Here is a 24,582-nt window from a genome sequence, read left to right on the forward strand (position 1 = left end):
TTCAAGTAGGAATTTTAGTCCTTTATTGGAGAATTTTATTAATTCATTCATCAGAAAAATTGTTTGCAGGGTTGACATTGTGCCAGTGGTTTTCTTTTCTCCTGTGCTCATGATGCAATCTGTATATGGCCTCTGTGAAAAACTGCTAAATTCACACCAGCCATGTGAAATTTCCTTTGCTTACACAAAATGTAACCAGAAATTTATGTAGCAAATTCAGCTAGCGTTTTATTTTTTTGCTTTAAAAGGCACAAAACGAGTGATACCAGTTTTGGTTAACTCTAGGCATCTTGTGTTAAATGCCTGTGTCCAAGCACAGTAATATCCAGAGGGCAATGTATTCACCTTAGCATAGACTAGATGACTTCTTTTTGGTGCTGGTTTCTTTCCACTGAAAATAAAAAGAGCTTGGGAGAACTCTTAAACTTGTGTCTGAAAGTTTGGCACGTAAGATTATGGGAGATGCCCCCCCGCTGTGGATATCCTCTTTGTCCTCATCTGTGACTTGATTTGTTTATAATTGCCTCTGTCTCATAAGATACAGCTCTCTTAGTCTCAGTCTTTTCCCGGATTTTGTCAAAGGAAGGAAAGTGGGAGCTAAGAGATGATATCGAAACATCTTTTCTCAGAATGATAGATGTTGTCTTTTGTAGCTTCCCATTGGGCGTCAGTGTGTGAGTCATTACCGAAGGCTGGGACGTCATTGTGTTTTCTCCCATGAAGAGCTGCTGTTCAAGATGGCTGCAGATCCAGAGTGCTTGGATGTTGGGCTGGCTGCCATGGTCTGCAAGGAGATGACCCTAATGATAGAGGAAGAGACACGGTTAAGGGAGTCTGTTGTACAGATGGTGAGTAGTAAGACAACTCTCTTACTTTACCTGCAAAATAACTTTTGCTTCCCTCTCCCCCTGCCTGGCTCAGAGTTTTTAGCAAGTGTTTAATTTTTTTTTTTTTTTTTTGTTAGGGAGTGTTGATGTCTGAAGAAGAAGTATTTGAACTGGTTCCAGATGATGAGCGTCAGTGCACAGCTTGCAGAACCACATGCTTCTTGTCAGCTCTTACATGTTCCTGTAATCCTGAGCGTCTGGTGTGCTTATACCATCCATCTGATTTATGTCCTTGCCCCATGCAGAAGAAGTGTCTAAGGTACACTGGATTTGTCCCCCACGCCGCTTTTCTTTTATATCAAATAGTTTGCTGTAGGCCAGTGACCAAATACAATATTTGGCCATGCTTCTCTCTTCCTTTCTTTAAGGAGTGTTTTTAGCCTCTTTGCTTGTTTCTTGGTTCTAAAGCAGCAGGTATTATCCATGTTCTGTCTTTCTGGCCTTGTTGCAGCTGGAAAAACTCAATCTAAGTAATATCCTGGCTTTTCTATGGGCATGAATACCCTTTCTGTATTTTCCTTCCATATTTCCAGGTACCGGTACCCACTAGAAGACCTTCCTTCTTTGCTGTATGGAGTGAAAGTTAGAGCACAGTCTTATGACACCTGGGTCAGTAGAGTTACAGAGGCTCTGTCTGCCAATCTCAACCACAAGAAAGGTCAGACTTCTGTCGTTCATAGTGGCATGTCCTGAAACTCCTGCATGTGTTTTGTGTTCTCATTTAATGAGAGAAACACTGTCTATTGTTTAGTGGAAAAAAGAGATGAGCTAATCTGAGAGCATAATGCAACTCGTGTATTTGAAGCTGAATTAGACTGCTGGAACCTTGATTGAAAGCCTTTGAAGCAGTCTAAAATCTCTTTTGGTTTTGCATACAAATAATTTACGTGCTCTTATTACAGATGTGATAGAGCTGAGAGTAATGTTGGAGGATGCTGAAGACAGGAAATATCCAGAGAATGATCTCTTCCGCAGGCTCAGAGATGCTGTGAAAGAAGCAGAGACCTGTGCTTCAGTAGCACAGCTGCTTCTCAGCAAAAAGCAAAAACACAGGTAGGACAGGCATTTTTTTCAACAGTTTCCATCTGTCTGTTTTATTGCTTAATTGGACCTAGAAATGTGAGAACCCTGAGGTGTCACTGCCTACTAATATCTTTCGGTGTTTGCTGCCCTCCGTGCTGTGACTCAGAGACAGGAGAGGCAGATACAGTGGCACAAAGGGTCAAAACTCACAGCTTGCAACAGTGGCAAGAGGTACAGGACCGGAATATTGGACATATCTTCACAGCCACCCATGACCTGTTTCTCAGGTTTATCTATAACCCTATGCAGAAGGGATACAATTTTCTTTTGCTATATTTGACCATGAGTTTACTGCTGCTTTAATCTCCACCAAATTGTTCTGTTTGAGCATTCATTTTTAATTTGCTTTTTTAGTAACCTTAACCTTTGTGCAAATGTGATCCTCCTCAATGTATTAAATATGAAAATGAATGTTAAAGAAGCTCAACATGACCTCCATATTTAAATTTCCTAACACTCTTCATCAAAGAGGTTTCAAAATCTTTCTCAAACCTAAATTTTGTAACATATTGCTATTTAGCATACAACAGCCCTCAGACATATAGATAAGTCCTTTTTTTTTGCCCCATAGAATTCCTTTCAGCTTTAGATCAGACACACCACTGAAAGTTGTCAAATCTTTCTACCATTTGAGTTTCTTGGAATAGTGCTGGAAATCCACCAAATAATTAACTGAAGGCACGTCTGTTGAGAGAAGGCTGAGACATGCCAACAGCAGGAAGAAGAAGCAGCAACAGGCCAGGAACAGCTGGGAGGGATAGTTGTATCTTTCTGTGGGGCACCTGGTGCAGTGGCAGTCCATGGTTGGCCTAGGGACAGAATGCCAGTGTGGTGTTTGGGAGAGTGCGCCCCCCTGCAGCGGTGTCCCTTGGAGCACCGCCCTCCCTTCGCTCTGGCGCAGGCAGGTCCAGTGCAGCCACCACTCTTCGCTCTCTGTCCTAGCTAGTCAAAGCCTGCAGCGTTATTTTTTCCCCCTGTGAGTTTTACAGAAGTGTGTCATTATATGTGATCATTCATCTAAATTTTACATTTACAATTACATTTAAGTCCCTAGGTTGAAAGATTGAATTTTGGTTTTCTGTAATGTTTCTGTAGTGATAAGATGTAGATTCATTAGCAGGGAACAACTCTTCAGTGTTTAAAATCTTGTTCTGCTTGTGAAATTGTTGTGCCTGTCAGTTATATGTATACCAAGTCTTTAACTTGTGCAATGTGTTACTTATAAGTCTTTTACTGCATTCAGCGGATTTGTGATACTTGCTGCAAGTAATATTTAATGGAAGAGTCTTTGCAGAACGTGTCCTACTCAGTAGCAGTCTTTTCCTGTTGCAGGGCCAGTTTCAATAGTTCTGTGGCTACAAGAGCGAGCACTCTAGAAAATAACACTTCTTTTCAGAGCTTGTTGCTCTGAAGACTTCTTGTCAGTGCCTGTCATGGCAGTCAACTTCTTGAGCTGCCTAAAGCAAAGTTTTTAGGGCTCTGTTCTTTACCTGTTTGAAACAAACCCAATTTGAAAGTCACCTAGACTTTCCTACCTTTGAAGAGCAGAGTGAATTCTTTTGAAGATGCTTAGACGAATTACCTTAAATTTAGCTTTCAAGATTTTGTAATTCTTGTGGAGTTTGGTTTTTTGAGCTCTCAAGTGATGGAAATTTTTTTGTAAATTCTCAGTAATGTCGATAGCCTTCCGTCACTGGGAGTACATCCAGGGATCATCACCTTCTCTCTCACTTAATATTGTTTGATTATGTCCATGCATACAGCAGACAGAGCCAAGATAGTGGAAGGACACGGACCAAACTAACTATGGAGGAGCTTAAAGCATTTGTACAGCAATTGTTTAGTCTGCCCTGTGTTATCAGCCAGGCCCGACAAGTAAAGGTAAGTTTGCTTCTGTTCTTTGGATATATTTTAAGTGTTGTGCCTTTTAAAAACAAAAACAACAAAAAAAACCCCAAACCAAATCAAACAAACAAAAAACAAAACGAAGACAAATAAACAAAACAACAGATAATATTGCCTGATACAAAGAATGGAAGGCTTTTTTTTTTTTCTTAAGAATCGATCCTGCACTGGCAGAGATTGATTGGAGTGTTATATTTCTAGCTTCTAATATAGAGCAAGTAGCTGCTTTGCAATGATATCTGTGGCCTCAAGAAAGGAATTAAAATACTTTCAATACATGTAGCTCAGTGTTTCCTGCTTTACTGGGTAATCTTGCTGTTTGTCACTGAAGTTTTGTTGATGACATGTTGCTGTCTGTCAGTAATGGGATAGTAACACGTATTTCCTGCTCATTTGCAAGTGAGTCTCTAGGTGGGCAACGACGGCATTCATACTTTCACGCTAGTGTAGTCGTAGCAGCCGGATATGTACAGCTCGGTTTGGTAGCTTAAACATGGGTATCTAGTGACCTGTGAGATGCTCTGAAGTATTCTGCCTGGAAGAATACCTTAGTTCTCTTGTGCGGCAGTGTCAGACAGTGTGGGGTGTTGTACCTGACGGTCACTGTTTGGGCCACTGAACAGAACACTTCACTTGACTGTGCATACACTTTTTAAGGTACATGTTGCAGTGGGCATGGTCAGATGTGGTGGTCTCACTGTAGCTAAATCAAGCTAAAAGATCCTCCCTACCCATCACTGTCCAGATGACGCAGTTTGTCTCTCTGAACCAGTTACTCTTACATGGTATCTTTAATGCTATCTATTGTGGTGGGATTTCCAGTTAAATCCTACCCTTTGTATGTTTTGGTAGAAACTTCTGAGGGTTATATTGATGTGCTGCTTCAGGGGAGAGGGAAAGCAGTACCACATTGACAATTGTTCACTGAATACTCAGCCTTTTTTTCCAGGTTACAGCCCCCTTAATCTGTATGTGTGACCTGCATTTCTTGTCCTTCATGTATATCTTTGCACCCATCTTTGAATGAACCTAGCCTAATAAGTAATCCGGATCATACTGATTCCCCTGGCTGCTATTATCATTTATCACTCTGGCAGTCTGTATCATAGCAAGTGTTTTCAGCAGTAATCTTAATTTGTTTCTGTGTCATTGATGATGAAGTGTTAAATAGTGTTTCGCCTACTAACCAATTTCTGGAAAACTCCTTCAAGAAAGATCTTTAATAAATAGAGATTTTCACCTTGAGGAATGGTTTGAGATGTACGTTAACCATTGATTAGCCCATGTATTCTCTGTTGATGCAGTTTTAAGGAGAATGTTCTATAGTGCTAGATTGAGTTCCTAAAATTGTAAGCATTACCATACGTGCAGCTACCTCTACATAACCAAACATATAATAGTCTTGTTTGAAAAGGCCTCTTTTCCATTAGTGTTTCCTAGTGTTGGTTATGTCGTCCTTCGTTCGTGAATTCTATATTAACTTTTCCATGGTAATTCATTGTTGAAATCATATAAGCAATCAATCATTATATTGGACTTCCCTCTGAAATTGGCACGTTGTTGCTAAAAACGGGTACCTTTAGAAAACTATAGAACTCCAGGTTACAGATTTTCCAGGCCCATTGACTCCAGCCTTCAAAGATGTTCTTTAATGTGTTTCCCAGAAGCTAATAGAATGGAAAAATATATTATCCTCGTATGATAGGAACATTTTACTACACCACTTCTTTCCAAATACAAACCAGAAATATTTACTATTTATTAATGAAATGTTATAATCATCTATTAACAGATCTATGAGGTTGTTCTCAAAGGATTTCTTTGTTTCTAGTATATTTAAAACCTACTTCTAATTAAGACGTAATTTGTAGATGACAGCTGAGCGCATAGAATAAACTCTTAACAGTTTTAATTTGTATTTTTATCTAAACATTTTCACCCAGCTAGTCTCTGTTTCCCTTCCCAAGCCTTAGGAAGCTTGTTCTGTTAAAGTACTCTGTGCATGTGTATGTTCTTGAGGCCTCAGCATAATCACTAACCAATAAAATAGATATTATCATTTTACTAATTATGAACCATAGTCTCTTAGTTTCTGAATGAAGTCAGATAATGATCATTTCTGCCTAAGCACTCACTAACTTTCAGTGTGGCATTTGAATGCAATTATCCATTGTAATAAATAGCAAAATAATTGTCACGTTGGATGATGAGTATTTTCTAACACAAAAGGCATTATAATTATTAAACTGTAATAATTTGCTGTCATCACTATGAAACGTTCAGCATATGTTCCCTAAATCAAAATCCTTGTAATGTGCATCTTGTTCTTTTTTGTAAATGTCTTCTCATTTCCAGACAGTCATGAAAAGCAGTGTCGGACAAGAAGGGCAGTAAGCTAAGGGTTAGGAAATGCTGGTTTTCCTCCTCATTGGGCCATCAACTTGCTATCAGAAATACTTGTCTTTTTGTAAGAGACTCAGGAGTGAAGGAGTTGAGTATACTGGTTGAATATCTTTGGATGAGTCTCCCGCAGACTTTCTTTCCTGTCTATTTGCCTTCTTTGTGTATGTGTTTTTTTTTCATTGCAGTGCCAAAACATGAGGATGAGGACAACTGCAGCAGTGCAGTTGGATTTCTGTGAAATTGTCTTCTTTCTTTAGAGGGTTTTGCATTTTCATTTTTTTCCTTTTTGAGATAAAACCCAGGTGTGTTTAAGTAGTGGGCCTGCTTTAGGAAATAGAAATTGAAAATCTGGCCATTGTTATTTTAATGATCTTTTGCTATTCATGTCCTCCTACAACTCTGGCTTGTACTTTTTCGTCAGCATGTTGTGTTCTCTTGTGTATTACCATCGCTTCTGTAATGGCCCTGACACTAGATTGAATGGACAATCTGTTTGCAGAAGTCTCCTTCCCCCCACTATTTTAAAATTAATGTTGACTGGGCAGTGCTTAAAATTCTGTTTTGCTGGGAGCTGTAGTTAGTTGCAGTTGTACTATTTAAGGTGCAGAGTTTCATCCATCTAATATGCATAGTGTATGAAACATTAGGCCAAATGAGTTTAGATGGTCTGTTACTTAATATCTGTCAGACTTGATGGCTTGTGACAAACTAGCTGGCAGTGTGTGTAGAAGCTCTGTGGTGATCACATACAAATTCGCAGCTGACTGATCCCTCAGTCAGCTTTCCCTTTTGATTCTATTGGTGTTTGTTCCAAATCGATTTGTACTGTATGTGACTTCAGAATCTGCTCGATGACGTGGAAGAATTTCATGAGCGTGCTCAAGAAGCTATGATGGATGAGGTCCCAGACTCTTCCAAGCTGCAGGAGTTGATAGATATGGGCTCTGGCCTCTATGTAGAACTTCCTGAACTGCCAAGGCTGAAGCAAGAACTGCAGCAGGCACGGTGGCTGGATGAGGTGAGGTCCACCCTCTTGGATCCCCAGAGGGTCACCCTGGATGTGATGAAGAAGCTGATTGACTCGGGTGTAGGCTTAGCACCACACCATGCTGTAGAGAAAGCCATGGCTGAGCTGCAGGAGCTGCTTACAGTCTCGGAGAGGTGGGAGGAGAAGGCCAAGGTCTGCCTGCAGGCCAGGTGAGTGTTCCTTTGCAATGTTCTTATAGGTCCCACACTTCAGGTGATCCTCAGTCTGTCTTGAGGAGTGTGGTGAAAAGTAGGAGTTTTGAAGCAGTAGTCCTTTTTTTTTTTTTTACCTCCCAGCAGTTTGATTGCTCATGGGTTGGATTTGAGGTTATTACTTGCAGAAGAGTTGATTGCCTGTCATGCTGCACAGTGACAGGAGGCTTTGATTTGGTGCTGTCTTCGCTTTTCATCCCCCTCAACAAACAACACCGAGTATGCTGCACAGGACAGCTTCCTCGATGTTAGAGTTCTGACACTGTGCCTTTTTGAACTTGATTGTGCAAAGTCCATAACTTTCTCACCTCTCCTGTTACTTGGTAGCATGTAGCACCCTCCAAGAATATAGAGCCATGATATCCTGCACTGCAGTGCAGTGATGAAGTTGCATCACGAGCCTATCAAATTTATGTCTTTAGTTGACTGGCATTTTGAGAGAAGGCTGGAATTGGGTTTTTCTTACTCTAGACCACGCCAAAGTATGATGGCTCTGGAGGGCATCGTGAATGAAGCAAAGAACATCCCTGCTTACCTGCCCAATGTGCTGGCACTGAAAGAAGCCCTGCAGCGGGCTAGAGACTGGACAGCCAAGGTGGAGGCCATTCAGGTAGGTGTTACAGCAGAGACTTGAAATCTTCTGCCTGTATCCTTTTATTTACATATGTTCTTTACTCCTAGCCACTTTACCCACGAAGGTGACCTGAAGGGAAACCTTACTGTAGCTGTCAAATGTGTTTACTGTAGCTCTGTGCTTGGATTCCTTTTTGTGCTGCTGTTTCCCCATTGGCTATCCAATTTCTGTTTCCCTTCCTTTTATGCATTTCATGGGGGATGTAAAAGCCTGCAAATTCATTATGATACAAATGTGACTCTCAAAGGACCTTACTTGGTATTGAAACTGTTCTGCGTACTGTCACTGGAAATATTTAACTGCAGCAGAAAATGTTCTGCTCGCAGGTCTTCGGTTTTGGAGCTGGCTATGGAAATGTGTGGGTGGTATTTTTGGTCTGTTTTTTTTGTTTGTGTCTCTTTTTTGTGTGGTTTTTTTGTTTGTTTGTTTGGTTTGTTTGTTTTTTGCCCAAATGATGTAAGATTTAATGGCACTGATGGCTGAAATTTTCTGTCTGAAGTAGATGAAGTTATGACAGTTCAGTAGTCCTTCCTTCTGTTGTTCTACCCACATAACTTGATCCAAAAGGGCCATGGCTTCTGTGATATTTCTAGATGCTAATTTCTGGACTGCAAATGCTGCTCTTTTATCAGGTATTTGTTGGGAACTGAAGTGAGAATCCCAATTGGTTTCATATCAGCCTCTGTACAACTCTCAGATATTGTAGCTTCCTGTTAAGCAGACAGCATTTAAGACAACCATCTAGAAATGAAATGTTGTCTTACTCCGTAAGCCAGGTAGCCATGTCAGAATGGCTGTTAAAATAAAAACTGTATTAGATAGGTTTAAAAATATCAGTAAGGTTTAAAAATATTGGTAAGTTTTAAACCCTGCCTTCCTTTTCTTTCCTATGGAATTCTATTTTAGTCAGTGGCAAAATAGTGTATGGCTTGAAATGAAGCTGGCCACTGAATAAATGGTGGGATTGTTGGCTTAGAAGTGTTTCTTTTACCCCAGAATGGGAACAACTATGCCTACCTGGAGCAACTGGAGAACTTGTCTGCCAAAGGCCGCCCGATACCGGTGCGTCTGGATGCTCTGCCGCAGCTGGAGTCACAGGTGGCTGCAGCACGGGCCTGGAGAGAGCGCACAGGGAGGACCTTCCTGAAGAAGAACTCAAGCTACAGTCTGTTACAGGTGAGCGACAGACACTTGCGTGTCGGCCGTCAGAAAACAGGGCTTGATGGCCCTCTGTGGTCTGGAGGGAACAGCTGGTTCAGTTACAGTAGATCAAAGCTCCTTTTGAGAATAGAATATCATAAAAAAAACTTCAGCTGTTCTCAGGTGAGAAGAATGAAAAAGGCAAAATGTCCATGTTTGGCTAGTCTTGTTTAATGTATAGGAAACCTCAGCTGTTACTTTTGAAGAAACAGATTAAAACTCTCCTTTTTTGGAGGGAAAGAAAAGGATGTCTCTCTTTGTCTAATTGTAGAAATGTAGGCCTAAAAGGTTCATGGAAGCTGTCTTTAATTGATTAATGTTTCAACTTGTTCCACTGCTTAAATTCTAAGAAAATAGACTAGATATTTTATAAGCTGTTTAAGAAAAATTAAGTCAGCTGCTGTTTATTTCACTTCAATGAATGTAGTCACTGTCTTTGTTTTAATAAAAGTCATTCATGTTTTTGATCTTATCTACTTGACAGGCTTCCCTTTACTAGGGAAAACAATTCCAGTTCCTTCAATGCTTTCTTGTAGGCTGTGTTTTTCATAATCTTATCTTGTTGCTATTCTCTGCGGTTTGTCTTTGCTTTTAGTGTGATGTCTAAAAGCAGACAGAATCCTCTCACTGTGACTTCCCTAGTGCCTCGTGAAATGCAATAATTACATCTTGTGTCTCAAAGGGGATACTGGTTTTTAATTTTTCCCAGTGGAATCTACCCCAATTGCAACAACATCACAATGATTTCTGTTCAACTTATGATGCACTCTAGGTTTAAGGTTTTTTTTTTTATCCGTATTCTTCTGCCTGACCTGTGATTTAATATGTTCTGGTTTTGCATTTGACTGTTTTCCTAAATGTATCAATCTGAACTTGCCTATATTGAATTTAATTTGCTAGATTTGCCTTCCAACTAATCAAGATTACTTAAAACTTAATTCTTGTCCTTAGGACTGCTTTGCAGCCTCTCATGTTTGTTACTGAAAGGCTGATAACATATACTTTAGTTTTGTTTCGGCTACCAAGTTGCTGATGTAAATGTGAAATAATGACAGGTTTTTAAGTCTTGAAGTGAAGGTGCTTGAAGTGAACGTTAAACTACTGATATCTAACTGCATGCAGTATTTCAGTTAGCTATATGTACAATACTTTAATCTGAATAGATTTTGTAATTTAATAATGAGAACACAGTGGCTTTCAAGTTGACCTGACGTATCACTGTGGTGCTCATTACATGCAAATTCCCTATGGGTGAAATCCTTTTCTGTTTATTTCTCTTATTTCCAGCATTAGTTGACAGATATCAAAGCTGCTAGATTGCTGAGTATTTTTTTGTTTTCTGGTGACTCTGTTGTAATTCCTTTATTAGATGTTTCCATATATGTCCCTAAAATCATAACATTATAGATAAGAACTTTTTTTCTGTTCTTGGTATCCTTGGCTCTGTATAAATTTCTTGGTGGTTACAGGTTCTGAGCCCTCGAACTGATATTGGTGTTTATGGGAGCAGTAAGAACAGACGGAAGAGGGCAAAGGAGTTGATGGAGAAGGAAAAGGAGAAAGATCTTGACTTGGAATCCCTGAGTGAACTGGAGGATGGGCTGGAGGAGGCCAGGGACACTGCAGCTGTGGTAAGGAGCAGTGAAAGGTAGTGTCTCCTGATACGTGGGTTTAGTTTGTCTGTAATCTGTATAGAAATCTTATGGAAAAACTTATAAAGGAATCTCATCAAAATAGATATCTTGTGATGTTTGACACAAAAATATAGTTCAGCTTTAATTGCAGTGAAAATAGAAGGAAGCACAATTCAGAGTATAAATGTTGGTATTTAATATGTATTGGGTTATGGGTAAGATTTAAATGCTCTTGGCCTAATATCTGTGGCTGCTTATCTAATATTATTAACATTTATTGAAACCCCATGAAAATGATGTGGAATGAGGTGCAGCTCTACCTTAAACAGTAAGAAGATGTATTTGGTTAGGTCGATTTTGAAGGCAGTCAGTAAGTGCTTGGTCATAGAAACTAGCCTGGGGGAGTGTTGTATTTGATTCTTCCTTGTTGGGAGGATATTGGTGCAGCTTATCAGAAGAATTTGCTGTCATCTGGCCACGCTTTCTCCAGGAACAAAGGAAATAAATGCAGGCTCATTAATGTGGCTTATACACAGTCTGTTTTACCTTAGTATGCTTTGTTATAGTTACTGGAATGGAGACACAGAGGAAATGCGAGTTGCTTCAGGAAGATATGTGGGAACTCTGATACTTCTGGTGCTGAGTCAACATTGAAACAATGCTCAGCTGCATTGTCTTGGTAGACAGATGGATGGTCTGATTCTGACTTCTGTCCTGGTGTATATGGAGAAGATTATCTAATGTTTATGTAGAATCTCTGTCAGAAGGACTTGGGAATAATTAGTAAGCGAGGAAGAGATATTTTAGCAAAAGTTTTAATTAGATCACACAATTCCTAAATTTTGGACTAGTTTAACTAGGAAGATCTCTTGATATGTGTGTTTGTGTTTTGGTTGTGCGTTTTTTGTTTGTTTATTTTCCTGTGTTGCTAATAAAACATAATCTGTCTCAGCTGTGAAGGTCATGAACTGTTTTTTGTCTTTGCTGGGTAGGTGGCTATATTCAAGGAGCGGGAACAGAAGGAGATTGAAGCCATGCATGCTCTCAGGGCAGCTAACTTGGCCAAGATGACTATGGTGGATCGGATTGAAGAAGTCAAATTCTGTATCTGCCGCAAAACAGCTAGTGGATTCATGTTACAGTGCGAGCTGTGCAAAGACTGGTTTCATAGTGGCTGCGTGCCTCTTCCCAAAACAAGTTCTCAGAAGAAGGGCTCCAGTTGGCAGGCCAAAGAAGTGAAGTTTCTGTGTCCGCTTTGCATGCGTTCTCGAAGACCACGGCTTGAGACGATACTGTCTCTGCTGGTGTCCCTGCAGAAGCTGCCTGTACGGCTGCCGGAGGGGGAGGCGTTGCAGTGCTTGACAGAACGTGCCATGAGCTGGCAGGACCGAGCGCGGCAGGCTTTGGCCACCGACGAGTTGTCCTCCGCTTTGGCTAAGCTTTCTGTGCTCAGCCAGCGAATGGTGGAGCAGGCAGCACGGGAGAAAACAGAGAAAATAATCAGTGCAGAGCTACAGAAAGCAGCAGCCAACCCAGACCTGCAGGTAGGAATGCGAATATCTTGCTCTTTACTTTGCTTGTCCTTCATCAGTCTGTTGAAATGCCTTGTCTGTCTTGGAGAAGCTTGTGGGGGGAGAGGGGAGGGCAGTTAAAAGCTGAGGATTAGTCATATCAAAATGACTTAGTTCAGTGCTCCTCAGGCTGTGGCTGGCTTCAGTCAGTGACATGCTGCTCCAGGAACAGCTCTGTTGCTTAGTACCCATTGTCCGTAGCAACTGCTGAACGTGCTTGAAGGAAACTCTGGTTCAGATCTAGCAGCTGGCTAAGGGCCTGAAGATGTGTAAAGCAGTGGCTACTTAAGTGTCCAAATTCCATTTCCCTCTTGACAGAATCAACGATCTCAATATTTATAATTTCTCATGGATTATCATTCTTGGGCATTTGGTGTCTTGTTAGTAAATTTTGGCGAGGATGATAGGCAAGCTCTGATGTTCCTACAGCAGACCTCTTCACCTTGAGATTGAGATCAGATGAGGCTGTGGTGAAGAAATCTGTACAACCACAGGCTATAATCTGGTAGCACTGAACAGCAGTATCTAGATATTTCTAGTCACTATTATTCAAAAACATGTAAATAAAATGTAACAAACTTTTCCTTGGATGTTTCCCTATCTTTCTTCACATTTTGGTGTAACTAGATTTTTCTGTGACTGTCCAGGCCGAAAGAACCACCATTGTCTTTGTCAGTAACTCTAGCTTTCTTATAGATTTTTCTGGAAATTGTATTTCCTTCCCATATTCCATTTTGCTTCCAGGGACATTTGACTAGTTTCCAGCAATCAGCCTTTAACAGAGTGATAGGGAGTGTGTCCTCATCCCCACGGCAGACTGTAGATTATGATGATGAAGAGACAGACTCTGATGAAGACATAAGGGAGACATATGGCTATGACATAAAAGTAAGTAATCCAGTGTGGCTTGCCAGCATGAAATGAATCCAAAACACCTGTTTTTCATTAATGCAATTTATTTCAGAATCTTTTTTGTATCTTAAGCTATGGACATTCTACCCTGGCTCCTGTTGCAGAAGAGATGCTTCTTGATTTTTATCTGAATGTCTCAGTCCTGGACTGCTGGGAAGTTTTGTAATGCTTGTGTTCAAAATTTGCAAATGTCTGAGCTTCAAAAGGTGCTTTTTAGTGCTAAGGAAAAAGATACACTTCTCATTTTTAATACCATGGAGGATGAACGTTGTCTTTATGCCCCATTCAGAGATATCATGAATCATAAATATGAGTAAGTCTCTATGCCCTTCAACAGTTTTTGCTACAGCAAAAAATTAGTCTTTGTAAACTGCATGCCCTATAAGACGTTCCCTGATGACAGAACTTCTTTCATGTTTTCATACCTTTCTCTTCGCTCAACCCTCATATAAAGGCCGTACATGTGTTGAATTTTGGATCTGTGGAAATATTCAGGGCTACATATCTGGATCGTGTTGTAAAACTAGTGTCTGGATTCATTTCAGAAATAGTAACTGCAGTTACATTTTTAAAATATTTTAACTAAAGGAGAACTGTCATGAGAAAAGGCAATTGTAGAGATAGCCGAGTGTGTTCAATGGGATGTATTTCACTTCAGAACTTCTGAAATGTCCTTTTGATATATATAGAGAGAGACAAAAGCAATGACACTGTTTTTTCCTGTGCAGTGATGTTTTTTTAGTGATAGTGTCACATCTACCTTAAAAGATAGTAACTTAAAAGCCAGTGTGGTCATGTAAATTCTTCTAAGGCAGATTTTGTGGTTTATAAAGGGACAGCAAATAGTCCAGGTATGTTTTACCTCAATCTCCTGTTTTTAATATTTGTTTCTAAACAGCTTTATGCAAATATACATTTGTCTTAGAGTCCCATATGAAATGCTGACAAGAGTACTTTGCAATTGGATGCTACAGCTTTTAAGTAAATCAGTTTTATATTAAAAAAATTTCCAAACTATTCTTTGCATCAGGAGTCATAAGGTGGCATTTCTGAAAAATGTGGCATTTTCTAAGGATGTGATAAAGCATATGTCAAGAAAGATGGCATATACCTGTCAGGATCTGAGGGTTTTGCAGTTTTATTTCATTTGCTTAATGATTCTTCTGTCAGGATGTCAAAATCTGTTACTTAACCCTTTTTATTTGGATGTCCATCACTATATGTAATTGTAAAAACCTAAAAGTAAACATCTGTCAAAGCAGAGCCGATAGAGACCGGAAATGTCTTTTGATAGGTCAACTAACATGGTTGGAGTAGAAGACAAATGTTCAGCCAACCAAATTCTTCAGGTCTAAACTAGGAAGAGAAATAGTCAAGTTGCTCAGAGTTTAATTGTTTTTATGCTGTTGGCTTTCAAGGGCTGGGGTTTTTTTTTTTCAGTTTATGACCTATAAATATTTTCTAGTGGAAGATTTTTTTTTTTAAGTATATAGCTCACGATGCATCAGTTATGAATTTGCTCTTAATAACTTCTTGTGGACCCTGTAGAAGTAACCCTTGGATCCCTAAGGGTCCATAGACTCTCTTTTGAATACCAAAGTCTTGGACATCTCAAGTACAAACAGCAGTTACAAAAACAGATGTGAAAAGGCTGCTTGATTATATTGTACTTCATCTAATTAAAACGTGATTCTTGCCAGCAAATACTTAATTATGAGTGCAATAGCTAGACTTGTTGTAAGAGTTGTTCCAGGCAGACTGATTCACCGATCTAATTTACTCTAAATTTTCTTCCCCTTTAGTTGTTTTCATTTTTGTCTCATGTATTTTTTCTCATTCCTTTGTATCTGTGTTGCCTGTGGCCACCACATGATGATACCTTTTTATTAATTTCCCTATTGGTGATGAACTTTCTTTAATGTAGTGTATTATGATATCCAGAACAAGATACTGTAAGAGATACGACATTTACTATGTAGGGAGAAATATCTTCGTCTTTCTGAATACATTTATTCTGCCTTTTCATCTGGGCAATCTGAATTTCCCACTTCTAGTTCCATACTGGAATCATTAGCGTGCACTGCACTTCCTTTTAAACATGTAACCGAAGGCCAGAGAGCGATTACCATTCTTAAACTCCCTCTTTATGTCATGAAATGACAGTGTCTGGGTGGTACAATTTCCTGAGTTGGTTATTTTGGGACCCACACAGCTAATCTTCAGGTAAATATTGTCAATAACTGCTCTACAGCCTTTCTCTTCTTTTAAGCCAGCTACTTGGCTTTTATTGTTTTCTGAAGAACACAATGTATTGAGCATCTTATTCAATGCGTTGAGTGCAAGCCAATGCCATCATTGTTCTGTTTGTAGAAATATTCACAACAGTCTCAAATGTTACAGCCCTCTTCCTTTCAGTGTTTGGTCTTATCTTAGAATGGTTCAAGACGGCCATAAAAGTCCTGATACCAGGGCAACATTTGATTTGTTTTGTTGATAACTCTTGCTGTGCTGAAACCTCTCCTGGTTTTACTCACCTGTTAGATCTTCAATAATTTCTTTCTGTAGTAACCATTATGTACTCAGCGTACCCGTTTTACTAAAGATGCCAGTCTTTATTGTCAAATTATTCAAGCAAAAAAAAGTTATGTATGCTAAGAGTAAGCCTTCTTTCATTGTGTTGACCTCTGAAGACTGTACTTGAGGGACTGCTGAGTGAAGGAACTTGTCAAGTGTTTCTCATGTACTGACTGTAAATCTGTTCACCTATCTCCATTGTTCCTGTGTTCATCTACTGTTTAAGTAGGGGTGTAACTTGGACCTTTTGCACATGGTCTTGGTGTCTCTGGTGTGGTGCTTCAAAGTAGGGTTTTAAGAACAGCAGACTGGTCAGTCTTAGTAGAATTTACTTTGACATAGGTATTTTCTGGATCCAGATGTTGCATGTTTTCTGTGGTCTCTTTCAGGACAATGCCAGTGTAAAATCTTCTAGCAGCTTGGAGCCCAATTTGTTCTGTGATGAGGAAATCCCTGTTAAATCAGAGGAAGTAGTAACACACATGTGGACTGCTCCCTCATTCTGCGCCGAACATGCATATTCGTCTGCTTCTAAAAGCTGCTCTCAAGGTATTTGCTTTTATATACATTGAGATAAAGTTGAACAGATAGCTGAGATGGGCAGTCAGTAAGCAGGTCAGCTGCTCTGTTACCTGTGCTAGTTGTAGATGGTATGTTGTCTGTAAGAAGGCATAGTACAGGGGTGTCAAACTCATTTTCACCGTGGGCCACATCAGCCTTGCAGTTGCTTTCAAAGGGCTGAATGTAATTTTAGAACTGTATAAATGTAGCAGTAGTTACATCTATACAGTCCTAAAATTACATTCGGCACTTACCAGGCAACCACAAGGCTGATGTGGCCCGCGGTGAAAATGAGTTTGACACCCCTGGTACAGTAGAATTACATTGCAGTTAGTTTCCTAATGTCTGAAATATAAACCTGTGTCGATGTTTTTTGCTTGCAATTGTCTCCCTCCTTAGATTGCTCTTGTAAAAAGTATGTAATTTCCTTTGGTTTTGATCTCTTCCTTTTATCCTTATACAACTTGCCTCCTGTCTGAAAGGTTCTAGCACTCCAAGGAAACAGCCTCGGAAGAGTCCACTGGTACCTCGCAGTTTGGAGCCCCCTGTATTGGAGCTGTCACCTGGAGCGAAAGCTCAGCTAGAAGATCTAATGATGGTAGGAGATCTACTAGAGGTATCACTGGATGAGACTCAGCACATCTGGCGGATTTTACAGGCTACTCATCCACCCTCTGAGGACAGGTTCCTTCATGTCATGGAGGTATGGAACTTGAAGTAGTATTCTGGTATGGAAAAAAAACCCCACCATGTTACTTTGGTGTTGTTTTTAAAAATATAATCTTGAGTAATTGAGTGCTTAGTTACTTTACATGTTTGGATTTCAACCAGGGAGTAGTAGATTCCAGAAAATAACAGAATAAGAAATCCAGAAATTCAGTTCTTGATTACTCATGCCGTAGCACTGTCCTCCACAATTAACCATATATAGAAGAGTTTTCTCAGGCAGTTCCATATGCAAACCTTATTTTAGAAAATAAAAGGTTGGGGAAGGAAACGCTGTTCTTGATTATGCTTGGAATCAGAACTGATCTGCAAAAGAATTACAAGAAACATTTCGGAAGATGGAAAGTCTACACTTGTGTAACTTGATACTTGTGTGTTGTAAACTCTCGTTGTTACTGAGGAAAGAACTATCCTTTTTTGTAAAATATGGTTTGGTAATGCAGGTAATAAGATTCCTATTCTTCCTCAGAATAACACAGACATAGCAATTTTTTTATTCGTACATTCAAAGAAGGTGTGCTGATCATTTTGCTTGGCTGGCAATGAATGAGGCAGGTTTATCTGCTGATTCTGAGGTCTAGTCCAAATCACTTATCCTCATTCATGCACAGGGTAAGGGACGTGTGCTGGAAGAGGAGGTGAACTGTTGTGTTGGAGAGCTGTACTGGAACCCATCCTTTATAATCTGTCAGCTGAAGTTGGGGGTCAGTTTGACCATGTGTAGTTATGATTGCTTTTTGGTTTCCTGAACTGCACAGGAAATATATTGAAAATGGTTCTTTCTTGACTTTTATGGAAGGTTACATGCTGTGAACAGTGAGGTTAGGTGAGCATATTAATCACTTGTCTCATTTTCTGAGTGCCATCCATATACAATGTCTAAGTCAAAGAATAGCCAAACTGCTGTCAGCTAGGACAGCAGTATAAAGCAGACCCTGCCTCCAAAGAAGTCCTGCTTTACCATTTTGACCAAAGTACTTCACTTCATAAACTTAATGTACTTTTAATCTAATGATTTTGGCACGGAATTGATTGAAGAGCAGTTTGAATGCCAGCAAATAGTAATTTATAAATCATATGCCAGGCTGTTACATTAATAGTTAAGCACAGCTTTTTTCTTTATGTTGGGGTTAAGAGGGCATGTGTGTATGTTGCAACACTTTCTGGTTAACCCTTATGAATACTTGTTTGACCAGAACTACTCATTTTGAATTGAGTACCTTTCTATGTCTATTTAATGCAAATTAGTTATACTCTTGTGAAATAATCTTCAGAGGATTTGGTTTTGGGTGGAGTAGCTATGTTAAATAATGTACAGTAAACAGGCTTTTCATGGCTTGTATGTCCTTTAATCTATTAAAAATTATTAAGGTTAAAGTATGTAGCTGGATTAACTGAAACTGATTCACTCCTGTTTGTACTAAGGAGCTACACATGTGACTGTCTCAGCTATAAATAGGACTTGTCATTGTGGATGCTACCTGCAGTGACAGTTTGCCAATTTTAAGCCTCACTTCTGATCTGAATTTGCTATTTAAGATTTGTTAATGATGCCAGGATATTTGCAATGCGTGCTAGCTTGGAAGCTATTCACATAATGGATCTGTTACTTCTCTTGCTTGAGTTGATGATACATTTTAAGAATTCATCAACCGCTCTTTCTTAATCTCCAGAATAGCAATTGCTTTCTCTCAAAAATAATTACAGGCAAGACTGACCTAGGATGAAAAGTAGGCAAGAGCATCTAAAAAATTATTAGTCTTCTCAACTTTTATTAAAAAGCCATGTGAGAAGGGATTTGTATTTATTGCTCTTCTGCCTCCTTGCTGATGATTTACTTTTTCCACTGGACAGTTTTGATTCATTGTACTTTGACACACTTGATACCACTTTTTTTTCTAGTATGGTGAAAATAGAGTTGAGCCCCTTTTTGTTTAGAATTTGTAACATTATGTTGTTGAATAGGTTCCTTCATACGGTGTCAGGGCAATGGTAGAAGTAAGTACATCTCTCAAACCACGGGTTTGCATTATATGGAAATTTGCATTTGAAAAAATCTCTTTTTCCTGTTTCTGTGAAGGATGACAGCATGGATGAGAAACCACTGAAAATGAGAGGGAGAGACTCTTCGGAGAGGAAGCGGAAACGAAAGCTGGAGAGAGCAGAGCAGTTCTTTGGAGATATGAAGCAAAAATCTAAAGATCTGAAAAAACTGGAAAAACCCAAGAAGAAGAAGCTAAAACTCACCCTGGATAAAACAAAGGAGCTAAACAAGCTGGCAAAGAAACTGGCTAAGGAAGAAGAGCGGAAGAAGAAGCGAGAGAAAGCAGTTGTCACAAAGGTGGAACTAGCAAAGGAGAGTGCAGAGAAAAAAAGAGAGAAGAAGGTGCTAGATATTCCTTCTAAGTACGACTGGTCAGGAGCGGAGGAGTCGGATGATGAGAATGCTGTATGTGCTGCGCAAAACTGCCAGAGGCCCTGCAAGGACAAAGTGAGTTTTTGCTTAGTTCTATTATATCACAGGCGATTGTCTTGCACAAGAGAGTAGGAATAAATACGAATGCCAAGAACTTATTTTGCAAAATTGAAACATGGAATTCAAGTGTTCATTTGAACACTTTAAAAGACCAGTTAAGACTATTTTTGAAGCCTTAAACTTAGGCCAAGGTTAGAAATTACTCAGTCACTCAAAAGATGATACAGTCTTTGTACCACCATTCTCTTTACTTCACAGATGATATTTAGCTTAGATTAGTACATTTTTACAGGCATTGAGATTGCAAGAGGGAGGAGAATGCCTGGAAGTTTATATTACAAAGAAGGTTGTACTAAATTTGTCAAACTTCCATAAATTAAACTGAGTAAAATTCCTGGTTGTATCATAAAAGCTTTTGATGTAATGACTGTCTGTCTGTAAGGTCGGACATGGTTTTGTACATTCAGCAGGTAAATGCCATATAAGTGAAAACTGGCAGATACAGGAGTGTAATGACTGCAGCTGTTGGTGTCCATTCCTAATCACTTATAAAAATTTGTTCAGGAAGAGTTTTCCTACACACTGAAGTAAAATCTTGAGCTGATAATGTTACTTCATTTTAGATAGGTTGCTGCTACTGGTACTTTTCTGATACGTCTTCATCTTCACATACGCCTCTAAGGTGAAAGCAGAACTACAGCGGTAACGATTTTTATACCTGTACCAGTGTGTGCCATTAAAATTAAGAATGTGTGTTCCTTATCCTGCAGATCTCAGTTTCTGCCCACTGACTCAAATTAACATGTACTTTTACTCAAGGAATTACAGAAATCTAATAATTCCTAGTTTTTTCCTTCCTAAATTTTAATTTACTTTTTATGCCTTTTCCAAATTGTTCTATAGCGAGTTCAGCTCAAAGTTTGAAATATTGTAGCTTAAATGTTCTGGCACTTTGGAGTTAAAGTTTGTGTGGATTTTTTGGCATTTGGTGGCCAGCTCTATACCCAGTATCTAGCTGACATAAAAGTACAGCTGCCGATGTCATGTGGCTTTTTTTTTTTTTTTAGCCAAAAGCAGTAATCAAGTCCTCCTGTTCTCTGTAATTTTTAAGTTGCGAAAGCAACCATTTGATAAAGCAGTCTAAGTGGATCTATATAATTAGGATTTGTATTTGTAGACTCTCATCTATGCTGAAGTAACTGTCCCTGAGCAAGCTCCTGTTTTAAATGTGCTCTAGCATACTTGTCCTTCATTTGAGGAGAGCTGAGTGTCACCTTCCTCAGTAGTAGCAGTGTGTGTTTGTGATGGTTGGATGCAAGAGGGTCAAGGTTTGTTGGAACAGTGTTATTTTTTTTAATAAACTTGAAGCAGCTTGTTAAAACGAAGTCTGTAGGGCATTAATTTATGCTCAAAAACGTTTGTGTTCTAGGTATATCAAGTGGGCTTAATAGAGGTATTTTCTTCGTAGAAGACATGCCTGTCTCTCTGTCTTTGTAATGTGTGATGTGTTGCTGCTCTGATCTCTTGCAGGTTGACTGGGTGCAGTGTGACGGCGGCTGCGATGAGTGGTTTCATCAAATCTGTGTTGGTGTCTCTCCGGAAATGGCTGAGAATGAGGATTACATCTGTATAAACTGTGCAAAGAAGCCAATGCAGGGACCAAGTAGTCCTGCTCATGCACCACCACCTCCTTTCTTATTGAGCTACAAACTACCAATGGAAGATCTCAAGGAGACAAGTTAGCAACTACCCGATGCCTGGAACTTGTTGGGAAATGGACCACTGAAACCCTACAGAAAGAGGGTTTGGAGCTAATGTAGCCGCTGAGCTTCACTTCCAAGGATGTACAGACCTGCAGCAGAGTTGGTCCCTTCCTTACAGCTGGCTTCCTTCACACAACGGGGACGTCAAGGCACAGTGGTACCGACTCATCTATGCAGACGCCACCTGATTAGGAGCTCCAGCCAGTGTTTTTTGACTTGAGTATTTCCATCTTTGAGTGTGGCTGTTGCTCTTAAGAGACTGAGCAAACCCGAGGCTGTTAGATTAGACACTTCAGGGTGTTAGAAGTACGTGTTGGCAGTGCAGCTGGCCTGGAATTGGTGGGTGTAGGCTGGAGCTTTTAGACCTACCATGTTGCCCTAAGGAGGTGACTTTGGAAGTTTGTCTTTTGCCTCCCCATGCCAACCCAGTGAGTAGAGCAATGTCTTGGGAGAGTTCAGTTGCCTCCACGTCCAGGCAGCTAACACTACACTAAAAGGATGGGAGCAAGTGGTTGAATTTCTTTTAATTTCTCTATTGTAGCTAAAGGGCAGAGGAGCTCATGATCTCAGAAATCAGCAAAGGTTCTGTTTACCAAAAAAGAAACCCAGCTCTACTCCACTAGGCAAAATTTTTTCCTTAGTGGGGAACAGCTAATCTTCCTGTCCTGAGGAGGGCCAGAAAACATTGATGAAGATGTCTAGCTAGACCAGAGCTTGGGAAAAGCAGAGCGCTTCCCTTTCCACAGGGGTGCCCTCTCCTGTTCTAGGCTTTGCGTAGGATTCTGCACTCCTGCACATTAAAGTTGTCTCACGCAGGATGGAGCTGGCAAAGGAGGTACAGCACCCAGGGCACCAGCTTCTGTGATCTGTACCCAGGGACGGGAAGGAAAGAAGACAGCCCACTTACCTCAGAGGTTACACTGACATGTGCTTCTGTGAAAAGTTTCACTCACAACTATTCCCAGTATCACCAGGCTACGGGCATGGCCTCAAGCGATACCAGCAAGCAATGTGCAGATACCGTTCGCAGCGTAAATCCCCCTCCCTGCTGGCTTTGCTGGATGTGTACTGGTGTACAATCAGCAACAGTTCCTGTCTGAAGTTGCCCCTGGCTTTGCCAGAGGACCAGAGGGCTTGGGGTCATCCTGGGTGACAGTTGTTTTAGTAAATCCATTTTTAAAGAAGGACTTGTTTTTACTTTTTTCTAAATGTCTCAGACTACTGACTTGTTCTATAAATAGATTATTTTTCTTTGATTTTTTTATACTTACCACTGTTAACCAGCAGCACAGACAGAGGTTCACAAAGCAAAAACCTGCCCGTGGGCTTGGGTTTTTTTACTCCATTCCTTCCTTGTAGTACAAGGAATTAGCAGTTACCTTCCCCATTCTAGCCTGACCAGCTGCCTGTGTTTAAATAGGTAAATACATTTCATGTGCTACCTTTGTGTTTGGGTTTGTTCCTATTAGTGGGGCATCTGGGCCTTAATGACTCCAGTGGATGCTGGCTTTGTGTATGTGAATGTCTGAAGCCAGCCCCTGGGCTGTCTTGTCCCCCTCTCCACTCGCTCCCTATTGTGTTTCCATTCTTCTGCAGTTCTAGGAGTGTTGTAAGTAGTGTCCAGTCTTACTAGGAGCTGGATTGGGATTTAAAGAAATACTGACAAAAACGAAAGTGTTCTGTCTTGACTGTTCTGTGTCCCTTCTCTTGTTCTCTAATATTTGGGAGTTTATTTGTCCGGCAGAGATATCCATCCAAAAAAAATAAGTCAGCTCAGGTAAACGAACTTTATCAGTTTGTTTTATTTGTGCCCACTAGCTGGGAAGAGGAAGATGTGCGAAAGAAAACTAAGATGGAGGTCAGAAGATACAGGGTCTTGGGAGCTTTTGAGTGCAAATTGGGCACAGGCTTCTAGTTCTACTCCTTAAAGACTAATGTGGTATTAAAAGCAAAAGCAAGCTGTGGTTAATCATGTGGCTGAACGGGGCACCCTAGCAAACTTAAGAGTATTTTTTGTTTACTTATTTATGAAGGAGTCTATGCTATAGCTAGACATACCCTCTTTTTGCCTTCAGTTAGGTTTTTTTCTTTTCATTGTACCTTTAGTTTTGGTAAACTGGTTTAAACAAATGTTACTTTCCTTCAAGCTTTATCTGAGGATACTACATAAATGTTTCCCTAAATGGAGTGGATAGACCCTATCTGTCACGGATGTTTAATTGTTCCAGAAGTAGACTTTCTTAAAGAATCCCAGTGTTCTGTATTTTCGTGACTCCTAGAATCCATGACAAAGGAGGGAAAATATGGTTAGCATGTCCTGTTAGCCACTGAGCATATCCTCTTAACCATTCCTACGTTCTCTGTTGCGATAAAATCATTGTTGTGTGTAATTACCATCAACTGGAAAAGAGATCTTTTAGTAAATCTGCTGCATTGAATGTTGCTGTTTCTCTGAGTAGAAGGTGTGGTGGAGATTGTTCACTGTAGCACTAGTTACCACAAGACGGAAACAAACAGCTATATGGTGCCATGCTCAGTCATTCTGCTTGTAGCAGGCATAGGAGAGAGAACAGAAAGAAATGTGCAAATTATGTGCAAAAGGTCACACTTTTAGTAGCTGTTTTTCATGTTATCACATGGAGAGGCTCTTTATTACACTGTCGAAAAGAGATTGCCACAGTTTTTCTAGTTATGAATGTCTCATCTGCTTTTGGGTAAGGTGCTCATAAACCGAAGACCATTATTAGCTTCACATCTTATTGTTTAAGCTTATTTTTAAGAGCATAATTCCTCTCAAAGGATTGCTGATAGTATGAACTTACGAATAAATGTTAACTTTTTGAAAAATCTGTAGATAATGTAGTTAGTGGTTGAAAAACCTAAACAGCTGTGGTATTGTCTCTAGATCTTGAGGTTTTGAATTTTTATGAAAACATATGCAAAGAAGCAAGCCAAAGTTAAGCTAAGGAAATAATTTTCTTACATGTCTGCTATAGCAGTAGGAAAATATCTCT

General features: G+C 39.9%; 1 protein-coding gene across 2 annotated transcripts in view; it reads left to right on the top strand.

The window, feature by feature from the left end:
* Positions 1-24,341, top strand: part of KDM5A (lysine demethylase 5A) — a 49,886-nt gene extending 25,545 nt beyond the window's left edge. The window contains exons 14-28 of one of the 2 annotated variants that reach the window (XM_065628180.1): positions 654-848; positions 965-1,146; positions 1,421-1,545; positions 1,790-1,940; positions 3,734-3,851; positions 7,120-7,475; positions 7,989-8,127; positions 9,148-9,327; positions 10,821-10,982; positions 11,978-12,529; positions 13,301-13,444; positions 16,432-16,591; positions 17,086-17,306; positions 19,410-19,820; positions 21,336-24,341. In XM_065628180.1, the coding sequence (XP_065484252.1) occupies positions 654-848; positions 965-1,146; positions 1,421-1,545; positions 1,790-1,940; positions 3,734-3,851; positions 7,120-7,475; positions 7,989-8,127; positions 9,148-9,327; positions 10,821-10,982; positions 11,978-12,529; positions 13,301-13,444; positions 16,432-16,591; positions 17,086-17,306; positions 19,410-19,820; positions 21,336-21,548 (3,309 nt within the window). In that variant the 3' untranslated portion in view covers positions 21,549-24,341. The remainder of the gene's footprint in view (positions 1-653; positions 849-964; positions 1,147-1,420; positions 1,546-1,789; positions 1,941-3,733; positions 3,852-7,119; positions 7,476-7,988; positions 8,128-9,147; positions 9,328-10,820; positions 10,983-11,977; positions 12,530-13,300; positions 13,445-16,431; positions 16,592-17,085; positions 17,307-19,409; positions 19,821-21,335) is intronic. The other variant, XM_065628189.1, reaches the window with a different exon arrangement.
* Positions 24,342-24,582: the final 241 nt, after the last annotated feature.

This window comes from Caloenas nicobarica, chromosome 1, assembly GCF_036013445.1.
Source record: "Caloenas nicobarica isolate bCalNic1 chromosome 1, bCalNic1.hap1, whole genome shotgun sequence".
Taxonomy (NCBI): domain Eukaryota; kingdom Metazoa; phylum Chordata; class Aves; order Columbiformes; family Columbidae; genus Caloenas; species Caloenas nicobarica.